We start from the raw sequence: 12715 nt of genomic DNA, 5'->3' as shown, positions 1-12715 counted from the left end.
GCCTGAAACGTCTTCACACCACGCTCTCTCTGAAACAAACATCGAGGGACCGTACACCGCCACCTTAAGGTCTGTTTAGACTCCTCCTTCAGTTGAAGCACACGTACTGTCAGAGGCGGGGGCAGCGGCAGATTAGGGACAATTCAGCCTGGGAGAAATATATGTTGATCGCTGGAAGGGGTCGTTTCAGCGCTAAAAGACGGGGGTGTGGTGGCTGTTTGGGTACTTGGTCTGCCGCTACCCACTGCTGACAGTACGTGTCCCGCAACTGAAGGAGCAGTCTGAATCAGGCTTTAGTCCGATTCCTCTTGGAGAAAATCATGCACGTTTTTACGCATGTAGTATTATGTCATCCCAGACGGATTATCATTCATTCCTGTCCGCATCTGTTCACTTGGGTGATGGGTTGGGATGGGGATTGGGATTGGGATTGGGTGTGGTGGTGGCTGTTCCCTCCCCAGCAGCACGCCCACACACACACACACACACACACACACACACACACACACACACACACACACACACACACACACACACACCCACGCCCACACACACACACACACTCAAACACATACACTGGCAAATGCGCACAATGCGTGATCCCGTGGATAATGCGGTAGCCGGCCAAAGACCTGTCCACTACAACAGTTCAAAGGGCCACATGCGATCACTACAACAGAAGAGGCAACAGCTGGGACAAGTGCTGGCAGATGTCCAATAGGATTGTATTCAGAGGTGGGGGAGTGCAGGAGAGATGACCGGACTGCGCGTCGTGGTTGTGGTTGTTGCCCGGAGGTGATGGGCAGAGAGTGGTCGTCAGTGTGCCCAGAGAGAAGCGCGTGTCTGCGGGTCTGTGTGTGAGAGGGGAGGTCTGGGCCTGCCTGCCTGCCTGCCTGCCAGCCTGCCTGCCTGTCTGCCATGGAGGTGCTGTCGGAGTCACTGGAGCACTCAATCGTGGCGGCCGCTGCCTCGCAGTTCGCCCGGAGAATCTACCATGTCGGCGGCAGTGTGGGCATGCCACATAAATGTCGCCTAGTATACTCAGGTAAAAAAAAAATCAACCCAGAACAGGGCTGGATTTAAAGCTCTTGGACATGTTGTATTATGTACTGTACTTAAATCTGTCATTAGCTTGTATTTCATATAAATGTATGTTTTATTCAGTTACCTTGTGTTCTTATTTCTTAACTCAGGTGAAAAAAATGTACCTGGTAGATGGCTGGCTTGTGCTTCAATCTTATGTGTGGCGTTGTTTTGATGATCAAAGTTTCAACTGGATTCAGCAGTGATTGGGATCCTATTTTTTATGATTTTGTGTTGAGCATTGGTAAATGAGGCCCACCAAAATGTTCACAGGTTAAGAATGCAAACCTGGGAGAGAGCTGGATCTTAAGCTTCTGAATATTGGTGTATCGTATTGTACGTCAATCTTATATTACCTTTGCTTTGATGTACAAAGTTTTAGTTGGGTTCAGGAGCCTTGTGGTATTTGATAATGAATGTTGAGCAATTTTGCTTGTTAGCATTAACAGGAGACACTCAAAAATGGACACTCAAATGTTTGAAATATACTCTCTCACAAATGTTTACTATCATGATAGACATTTTTGACCAAATTTAGTACTCTATTTCGCTAGTGGCTTCAGCTGATTGCAAATAATCCCAAGGATTACTATATGAAAATGTTTATTTTGATCAATTTCAATTGGAAAATGTGAGTTGCAGAGTTTTGCCCAATCGTTTCGTTATTCCTTTTTGGATTCTTTTTTACATAGTATGTTTACATGAAAAGTTCCCGTATTCAGGTTGCGTTTTTGCGAATCATCTCTCTGACTTTGGCTTACGGTACATCCTTGTTGCTGATGACTGATCAGATCCAGTTCAGGCGCTTCTGGAGCTGGATGGAACAGATGGCTGAGAGAGCCAAGCCTGTACTATACTATATATGCAGGATGGCAGAGAGAGCCAAGCCTATACTATACTATATATGCAGGATGGCAGAGAGAGCCAAGCCTATACTATACTATATATGCAGGAGGGCAGCGTAAGCGCAATCAGGGTTCCCATGTAGGCTATTTATAGTAAGCTGCGGTTCTTGTTTATGGTGCATCTCTCTGGAGAGCCATCATCTTGTGAAGTGTTAATGTAACATGCAGTACACTAAAAGCCCTCTTTGGCTAGCGCTGTGGGTGTGTAGGTGTGTGTGTGTGTGTGTGTGTGTGTGTGTGTGCGTGCGTGTGTGCGTGCGTGTGTGCGTGCGTGCGTGCATGCGTGTGTTTATGTGTGGGCGTGTGTGTTCATGTGTGTGTTTTGTGTGTGTGTGTGTGTGTGTGAGTGTGCGTATGCTTCTAGGACAGGATTTGCCTTCAGCACCCTTAAGACTGAGGAAAGATTTTAATTGAGTCCCAGCTCAGGGTAGTTTCCCATGTGTCACAATCCTTCCTACACCTCTGTCTGAGTCTCTCTCATCAGTAGGAAATCTGATTGCCGGTGCTAACCGTGGAAATGAGACGGTACCATCACAAACGAGGGCGAAAGTGACAAGCTGAGCTTAATGAATCATCATCTTTTTAGAACTCCTGCAACATTTCTTGGGCTGCCCTGATGGTGTTATAACCATCTAACGCTGGTAATTCATACCTCGTTCTCAAGTGCTGTCACCGTGCGAGGATGACTCGAAGTATAGAGACCTGGCATCCAGGGCCGCTGACAGCTTCGGCTGGACCCAGGACAAAGTCATCTGAAAGGGACCCCCCAAACCAATACATTCAATGTAATGATGACCCAATGATGGGCCTCCCGTCTCCCATTGCCCTGGGCACGGGACAACTGACCCCTTAGTCCCCCACCTTGTCAGTTTCCCTGCATGCATCTGTCGATGACAAAGTGTGAAGCAGGAGAGTGGCTAGATGGCAGTGGCACATTGGAATGGTGCATATTTTTTCAGAAATGCGACATGGCACTTCATAAGCACTGGCGTGAGGAGTGAAAAAAGGCTTCATTTGGAGCAAGTGACTCAGTGCCCAAGCCTGATTATCTTCTACTTTCAAATCTCTTCGAGACTTGGTCTAACCAAGAGCATAACAATGAACATTTCCCAAACAGCATGGTTAACTCGCCTCCCTTGGTTTGCTACTGGTTGTTTGCTTCCTGACAAAGCGGGAGGGGTTATTTGTAGGGGTCGACTGATACAGGTTTTTTAATGACCGATGCGATACTGATTTTTTTTCATCACCCTTGGCCGATACCCGATTTCCGATACCCGATATTTGGGGCCGATATGGGTTAAAAAAAGGTTAAAAAATTACAAATATTGCAGGTCTCAAGTTAAAAATAAACATTCCTTCAACATTATCAAATTGAGGTAGAACTTGTAACATTTAAACACCCACTCTAACAATCAAGTAATGTCTAACAATCAAGTAATAAAGTGTCGAATGACATAAAATAATAAATATTGCGTATCGGCCAAAACCACACGCGTATCGGCCGATACCGATACACTTAAAAAATGCAAATATCGGTCGGATACCGATACCAATATATATATATCTCTATCCTTAGTTATTTGTATACTCCTGGCCTGACTAGAAGTAACGCTGAAGGTGTTGCGTCACTAGGAGGGCACGGCTTGGCTACAGTGCTCTCCTGCATTATGAATGGCTTGTTTTCCATGTCCGTACCTCCCTCATCTTTTAAAACGTGTGCTTGTGTGCCACACTTTCACGCTAATGCTTTTGTACCACTCATTCACAGTACCATAATCAAGGCTTTTGAAAGTGAATGTTGTTTTTTTCCCTCACTTTCTATGTTTAATGTCTTCTTTTTTTTTCCTCCTCACTCATGTCTGTTATTGTCTCTCGATGTCTATCTCCCATTGACCTTCCTTTTGCTAGCTTGCCGCCCATCTCTCTCTCTCTCTCGCTCGCTCTTTTCCTCTCTCTCTTTCCTGGTCTTTCATATTACTCTGTTATCCTTCCTCGCTCTCTCAACTCTACAACTCTTCTTGATATTTCTCTCTCTTTCTCTCTCTCTCTCTCTCTCCCTCTCTCCATCCTTCATATTACTCTATCCTCCCTCACCCTCTCATCGACTCTTCCTAATTCTCTCTCTCTCTCTCTCTCTCTCTCTTTCTCTCTCTCTCTCTCTCTCTCTCTCTCTCTCTTTCTCTCTCTCTCTCTCCCTCCTTCCTCTCTCTGTGTGATGTTGCGTGGGTGGCACTGACCAGGGTGCTTTGTGCTTTGTGTGTATGAGTGTGGGCATCAGAGAGCTGCCTCTTTATGACCCAATTATTCTGCGTTTGATTTCCTTTGTGTCCCCCTGGTGGTGAACAGCTGCTTTGATCTCCTCTCCTCTTGTGAGCTGCCGGGCAGGAGAGATGGGGGACATTTAGTCCACCGTTTACCCCCCGCTGGACACAAGAGAGACCCCCGAAAAAACACACAGCAGAAATGGGAAACACACAGACATGCACGCTCGCGCACACACACACACACACACACACACACACACACACACACACACACACACACACACACACACACACACACACATGCACACACGCACACCCACACACTCAGGATTAACGTCATACATAACTGGACATCACAGTGTGTCTGATATGCCCACTGGTCTCTGATCTCTTTTTTTGTCCTGTGTCTGTCTGTCTGTCTGTCTGGGTCTCTGTTATTCTGGCTCGCTGTTTTCTGTCCCTGTCTTCCCCTCTTTGTTTTATATACGTAAAATTTAAATGAATACGCTTTTAGCAAGGAATACAGTATATGGCGTGGTGGATGCACGCTATGTGTAGTATTAGTGTGTCTGTTCTATGTGCTGTACGCAGACGAAATGTTCCAATGATACACAACACTGTGTGTGTGTGTGTGTGTGTGTGTGTGTGTGTGTGTGTCTGTGTGTGTGTGTGCGTGTGTGTGTGCGTCTGTGTGTGTGTCTGTGTGTGTGTTTGTATATGGCGTGGTGGATGCACGCTATGTGTAGTATTAGTGTGTCTCTGTGTTCTCTCTCTCTCTTGCACAGANTTTTTACCATCTCTGTTCTATGTGCTGTACGCAGACGAAATGTTCCAATGATACACAACACTGTGTGTGTGCGTGCGTGCGTGCGTGCGTGCGTGCGTGTGATGGGATGGATGTGCACCAACCATGTGTACACTGTAGGCTAGTAGGTGTCCAAAGTGAAGAGGGTAGATCCTGTATACGTTGAGATGTTGAGAGGCGCTAGTTAGGGCTGACTGTCGCTGGGTGTTGTGTTGTGTGAGACCCAGGTGTGTGAGAGAGCGGCCAGGAGGACCACCTGAGGACTCTGTCTGTGTGTCTCTGGCTCTTGTCCCCGTGGGGTCGACTGAGATCCTCCATCTGCAGATTCTAATGAGCACTCTGGCCCCCCCTGGCCTGGCAAGGCAATGCAAGGCACAGCAGTTTTGATGGAGATTTGTAGAGTGCTAATCAGGCGTGAAGGTTTACTTTCCCCGCCGCTAATTGGGTTTAAATGAGCTGAAGAAGAGAGGCTAATGACATGGCTCTGTCTAAGTGAATAGACTGACGAGGAGAGGAGAGGACAGGAGAGGAGGAGTGGAGAGAAGAGGGGAATTTGAGGAGGGGAGAAGAGGAGGAGAGGAGAGGAGAGGCAAGGGGAGAGGAGAGGAGGAGGAGAGCAGAATATAGGAGAGGTGTGGAGAGGAGAGCAGAGGGGAGGAGAGGAGTGGAGAGGAGAGGACAGGAGAGAAGAGGAGAGGAGGCAAGGGGAGAGGAGAGGAGGCAAGGGGAGGGGAGAGGAGGCAAGGGGAGAGGAGAGGAGGCAAGTGGAGAGGAGAGGAGGTAAGGGGAGAGGAGAGGAGAGGATAGGAGAGCAGAGGAGGAGGAGAGGAGAGGTGGGGAGAGCAGAGGAGAGGAGAGGAGAGGGAGAGGACAGGAGAGGAGGAGGAGAGCAGAGGAGGGGAGAGCAGAGGAGAGGAGAGGAATTCGAGGAAAGGAAGGAGGCAAGGGGATTTCGAGGGAAGGAAGGAGGAGAGGAGAGGAGAATTTGAGGGCAGGAAGTGAGAGAAGAGAGGAGAGGAGAGATAAGAGTTGAGTTGAGGACAGGAAGAGTGAGAGGAGCGGAGAGGAGCGGGGAAGGAGAGGAGAGGACAAGAGAATGAGGGAAGAGAAGAGAAGGGGGCGGAGAGGAGAGGAGAAGAGGGTGAGGAGAGAGGGGAAGTGTAGGACAGGAAGTATGTGGGGAGGAGGAGGCTAAACAAGGAGTCAACTTGCTTGTGTATGTTGTTGTTGTTTGTTTGTTTTGTCTTGTGTTACGACCCCAGCTCGTTTTGAGGGCGCAACATGAAGAGGAGACCACACAAAGATTCAAAGTTCAATGATATTTTTATTGAACCACAATTATCAATGAAACAGGTGTCTAGGGGAATGAATGAACGGGTGTGTGAGAGTGAATGATGTATGCAATGTGTGTGTCAGTATCAATATGTGAGCTGTAAAGAAAGAATCAAAAGAGTGAGGGTATAGAAGTGATGAGAGCAAGAAAGAGCCAGTGGTGAAGTTGAGGTCAGAGTGCCTAATGAGAGAGAGGGAGAGGATGGCTTTTAAAGCCTACACCTGCCCGCAGGTGGAGGTAATCACAATTAGCCTAATCAGGCCATGGCTCTGCTGTGCACTAACATGCCACGGCCTGGAGATGGCACATGGGGACGTCACACCTCCCTCCCTAAAAGAGGTTGGCTACAACCTCAACAACAAAAATAAACAAACCTACTACACATCCATCCAACATCCTGGATCCTTGGGAAGCTGGATGGAAGCACGCAAACATCATGTGAGAAAACACACCTCAGAAAAAAAACCAAAAAAATAGTTAAACACGTGATGATGCAGCGGTCACAACGTGGTCTTTCCCACCGGCGGGCCGATGCATTCTCCGTGTATGGTGGGAGTAGTACCTCCCCGCTACAGGGTAGTGACAGAGGGCTTCGATTCGAGCCCCTACAGGTCGACCCTGTCCGCTTCCCAGTGCATTGCCAGGTTTACATACCTTAGCATGTGCAAACTCACATTTCAACTTTTGTATAGGACCGGAATTACAATGCTCAGCACCATCAGCAATGTTAACCTGTGTTTTACTCAACCGGGCATTCTCAGCAGGCCTACTTTTCTTCTGTTTCCTACGCCTGCGCTTCAGCACCGGTGATGGTGAATAAGCAACATCTGCACCTGCAACCGCAGACCGCACCACACACGCTGGGGACACATCATGAGACAATACATTTGAATTAGGCCAGACCTTAGACCCAGCCAAATCATTTCCCAAGATGAAAGAGACCCCAGCTACAGGGAGAGATGTACACATGGCAACAGACACATCAGCAGTGACTAATTCAGACACCAAGTGGACACGGTGTAGTGGCACCATCCTAGCAGACATTTCAAAGCCCTTCACAGCAACCTTTCCAACGTATGAATGCTCCGATAGTGGTAAAACTCCAGACAGCAAAAACGACTGGTCAGCCCCAGTATCCCTCAGAATGCGCACAGGAACACTGACCGGGGACTGACCAGACAGTGAGACAAAGCCATGGGAGATGAAAGGAGCATAATCAGTACCCCTCCCTTTACTCACTTTAGCAGCCAGACATGAGCTCTTTGTAACTCCATCACTCTGCAAAGCAACCAGCCCAGTGCCACACGTGGTTATCAAGCCTGCAGGTTTGGAGTTTTTGAGATCAAAACAGTCACTGGCTTTATGGCCAACCTTGTGACAATTGAAGCAGGTTATGGGATGGGCAGTGTACACACCACTAGGTGGTTTGCTCTTGGAGAAAACCCTACCCCGAGGATGAGGCCAGCGGCCATCAGACATGTCTTTATGAGTCAGAACGTATTTGTCAGCTAAGATAGCAGCTTGTTCTAAGGTGTTAACTTCATGTTCCTTGAGGTGTACAGAGACAGGATCAGGAAGACCATTCATAAAGTCTTCAAGAAGCAGAAGTTCTCTAAGGTCTTCCTTAGTTTTAGCACACTGTGCGCTGCACCACCTATCGAACAGACGCTCCTTTTCACGTGAATGTTCTACATACGTCTGCTGATCCGGTTTTCTAGCATCCCGGAACCTCTGACGGTATGCCTCAGGGACTAGCTCATAGACATGCATGACAGTTTTCTTCACTTTGTCATAATCCTGGGCCTCAGCTATGGGTAAAGCCGAGAACACCTCTCTTGCCTTTCCAGTGAAAACACATTGAAGCAAGAGGGTCCACACATCCTTGGGCCAGTTTAAAGTGGCAGCAACTCTCTCAAAATGATTGAAATATTTGTCTACATCCTTCTCAGTAAAGGTGGGAACAAGACGAATATTTTTACAAACATCAAATTTTGAGTCAGAAGAGGAAGGAGGAGAAACAGGCTTTGAGGAAGGCACAGAAGGTGGCTTCACCTCCAACTCAAGCCTTCTCATAGCCAGTGCATGATCGTTGGCCATACGTTGGAGCTCTAACTGTTGGTGGAACTCCAGTCTACGGAGCTCTAGCTCTAGCTCCTTCTCACGCAGGCTTATGGCCCTTGAATCAATTTCACTTTTTGGTTTCTCAAGCTGCAACCTCTTATCCTCATTAACCGGTTGCTCAATGTCAGGTGAAGCTGCAGTAGTAGCAGTCCCCTCTTTCTCCTCTGAGACGACAACACCACCACCATCATTATCATTCATGGTCATCATGGTCATCATCATCGTCGTCATCATCATCATCATCATGCTCATCCTCCACCTCCTTTTTAATAATGGAATGAGCAATTAGTTGATGCTTGATGGAGTCAACCAATTTGTCCTTTGTCTTCTTCTCTTTAGCACTTATGGTTAAGCCATAGTGCTCTGCTACAGCCAGGAGCTGATCTTTGGTCAAAGCTGACAGCAGCTCCAAAGACGGCTGAGCAATAAATTCATCAACAGATACCATCACTTCAAAGAAGAACTTACTCCAGGATAGCATTCAATTTCAATTAATCAACAAAATGACGGAGCTATACAGCTGACTAACGCCAAGTATAGTGATTAATTTGATCAAAAGGACACTCACAAAAAAAAATGAAAGAAAGAAAATGAGGCACAAAACCACCACTGGCTAACATAAAATATCCTCTCCAACAAAGGACAGCAGCTGCACCAAGCGCTTACTATGTATTACTCAAACAAGTTCACGATTACGTGACACTTAGAAAATACAACGCTACTGACCAATTAACCCAGACACTACAGCAGCGCAGTATGTCTGCACAATCACTCAACAGGCCAAGTTACAATTACAGTAGGAGAGGCCACCTCCTTCAGAGTAACTCTTACAGCCTACGCGCAGCTTGCAAAAACAGCAGAAAGAGGGTTACACAATTATGAACGCTAAATGGAGCTAAAAATAGACCACGCGTTCCAACCCAACACAACACAACCGTAATCAAGCAAGCGCAACACAGCTCACTAACTGACAAACAAAATTCACTCACCAATCCAGCTGGCACGGCCAAATCACTCCACCTGCATCCAGATGAGAACGCTGCTTTGCTGAAATTCACAGGGTATGGTTACATCTACAGTCCTCTGGCGACCTGTCCTGCACAAGAAAACTTGCTTTGCCTAGCTAGTCTTCGGAGGCTTGCCGACCTCGGGGCGACTGGTTAACGCATGAACTCGATGCAATACAAGATTGCACGAAGCGTGCCCCCGACAGGAATGTAAATTCCCGATCGGATTTACCTCTAAAAACAACAAACTTACAAACAGATCAAAACAACAAACAGTACTTCGAAGGAGAGGCAGAGCCAAGCTGAAGCACTCTTCCTAAACCAGAGACTGAATAGGCCTACCTAGTTAATTAAGAACAGCGTTCTCACCTGAATGAAAGCACAGCACCCAGCGCAATACCAGACAGGATCCCGGACGAGCCCCCAATTCATGTTACGACCCCAGCTCGTTTTGAGGGCGCAACATGAAGAGGAGACCACACAAAGATTCAAAGTTCAATGATATTTTTATTGAACCACAATAATCAATGAAACAGGTGTCTAGGGGAATGAATGAACGGGTGTGTGAGAGTGAATGATGTATGCAATGTGTGCGTCAGTATCAATATGTGAGCTGTAAAGAAAGAATCAAAAGAGTGAGGGTAGAGAAGTGAGGAGAGCAAGAAAGAGCCAGTGGTGAAGTTGAGGTCAGAGTGCCTAATGAGAGAGAGTGAGAGGATGGCTTTTAAAGCCTACACCTGCCCGCAGGTGGAGGTAATCACAATTAGCCTAATCAGGCCATGGCTCTGCTGTGCACTAACATGCCACGGCCTGGAGATGGCACATGGGGACGTCACACTTGTAATGAGTTATTTTGCCATTAAGTCTACTGAATGAGCCGTGTCACCCATTATCTTAACTGTATGTGATACAGCTAAAGGCTATGTGCGGATAGTGCAGTAGTCGCTTCTTCATTGAATGATACTTTATTGGGCTGTGCTATAGTGTTTTGGATTTAGCTCAGGGCTGGGGAACCTTTGTCTCGAGGGCTGTTTTACGGCCCTTGAGGCCGTTTTATCCGACCCTGACATATTTCAATGTTATGCAGCTTCACATGAAATATAACAGATTTTTTTTAAAGGAGTCTTAGAAATTACATTTGCAAAACAATGAAGTTATATTCAGGGCACCAGGAGAAGGTGGAGTCTGTTTTAAAGCTGGCTTGGCTGCCTTCAATATAGGCCTTAAGTGCAGGGGGAAATTCGGGTTTGTAGCTAAAGGCAAGGATTTATGGTTGTGAAGCACAGTCCTGTATGTGTGTACACGGTGAAAGGAATTTAGTGCAATAATGTCTTCACTTAAGAATAGAGCACTGAACAATATAACAAAAAACAACAGTGCAACAATCGTGTTCACGATGTATTGTATGGGATTACGTATGTTCAGGGAGGTGGTCATTGTCCTACAGTAAGCTCCAACAGGGACATTCAGGACACGGATGTGAAACAAAATGTTACATAGTCAGCAGTCAACATTTTGTACATTATGTGCATTGTACAGTGCACATAATATATTCAATTCAACTACCATAATACAAATGGGTCTATCCATCTTCCATTGCTCATTTAAAGTCATTCAAGGACATTCTTCAGCATTAAAAAGAGCTGTGATGCCATGTAATGCACGATAAGTCTGTGGTAAAGCTCTTGCGTAACATGGCATTATACATTTCATACCCAAATGGGATAATACCCTGTAATGCCATTTATGTACAGGACAAAGCATATTTATCTGTGATTATTTTTGCAAGGCACCATAACAATAAAACAGCAAGGCCTGATCGAGACTAGTGTTGCCGGGCAATGCATTGTCTAATCAACTTGGCTTATCCATGATCCCATGGTGATACCTATCTATCATAGGGTTATCTCCACGTCATCAGTCTCGAATGAACAATCCGCATTCACAGAGTCAGAGTGACGACTATGTTACAGTTGTAAATGAACATCATTACTAGTTCTGTTACTACAACTATTTGTTGCTGCTGCTGCTCCTATGACTGCTTTTCCGTTTTTGTCGTGAATACTATTCACAATTATTCACAATAATTAGTCTGAGGGGTGATCCACCAACAGCACATTTAGTTGCCAGAGAGCCCTGGGGCTCTTCATATGTTTTTTTCTAAATTGATGCTAGACATTTGTTCATTAGCATGGGACTTGTATGGGGAGATGCCATATTGGTGCTGCTGTGGCTTCAAAATGTTTTACATTAGTCATGTACATTGTGTTTGACTAGCTGGTATGGGATTGGAAGGCACCGGTATCTCAAAGGAGTAGCCTAAATGTGCACATCAGGTGGCCAAGTGAAAGTCCGTAGTCTCTGCAGCACTCAGTTCATCCTGCCTGTTGAAACAGTGTTGTCTTATTGCTTTAAAAAAAACAAAAAAACAAAAAACAGGAATTTAAGTAGTGCTGAGCACTGTGGCACCTTAAATTATTCATTCCACACTGTAGGCAGATTTTGTTCACCCCAAGAACTATGTATATCTACAGTTCAAAGACAGCTCCGTAACGACATGACAGTCCACACTGAATGATGACATTCTTCTTAGTCTTCCATATGCCTCTACAAGTTTTGAGTTTTCCAATGAAACCAAGCAATATGATGGTACAAAAATGTGTTTGTGAACAAGAGCCTTTTGAAGCACTTTTTCAAAAAAGCTCAAAATGTGGTTTGTCCAAATCTGTTGTTAACCCATTGATGCTGGATGTTGTGTATAGCGCAACATTGACCATAGTGCCTGGAGCTGCATGATGCAACATTCAGGCTCATTAAATTTCAGATTTTTTAAATTAAAAATGTCGGTATGTTAAAACTTGAGGAGGGTCTTAGCTTTTTAATTCGATTAATGTCTTGTTTTTATGGGTTTAAGATGCTGAGATATTTAGGTATCTGTAGGCCGACAGTGTCTTTTTTCCAAAAACAGCGTAGGCATTTGGCAGTCATTTTTGCAGGTGTTTCAGGCACCAATGGGTTGACTTATTTGGTACTGCGAGCGAGGGCTTTGGAGCTAAAAGTAGCAACAAAATGACCAGGGTGAGTCTGATGTGGGACTGAAGTGGCCTGCTGAAGGGTCTTAGAGAGGACCAGGTGGGTGGAGGGTCACAGAGGTGCAGGCACACGGTAATCCATCACCACCGGAAAAGAAACAGGTT

At 46.0% G+C, this 12715-nt stretch overlaps 1 protein-coding gene across 1 annotated transcript in view; it reads left to right on the top strand.

The window, feature by feature from the left end:
- The first annotated feature begins 918 nt into the window (after nt 1–918).
- Nucleotides 919–12715, top strand: part of plch1 (phospholipase C, eta 1) — a 73669-nt gene continuing 61872 nt past the window's right edge. The window contains exon 1 of the mRNA XM_063204565.1: nt 919–1045. Coding sequence (XP_063060635.1) covers nt 919–1045 — 127 coding nt within the window. The remainder of the gene's footprint in view (nt 1046–12715) is intronic.

Source organism: Engraulis encrasicolus, chromosome 8 (genome assembly GCF_034702125.1).
Source record: "Engraulis encrasicolus isolate BLACKSEA-1 chromosome 8, IST_EnEncr_1.0, whole genome shotgun sequence".
Classification (NCBI taxonomy): domain Eukaryota; kingdom Metazoa; phylum Chordata; class Actinopteri; order Clupeiformes; family Engraulidae; genus Engraulis; species Engraulis encrasicolus.
This window is presented reverse-complemented; position numbering and strand designations above follow the sequence as displayed.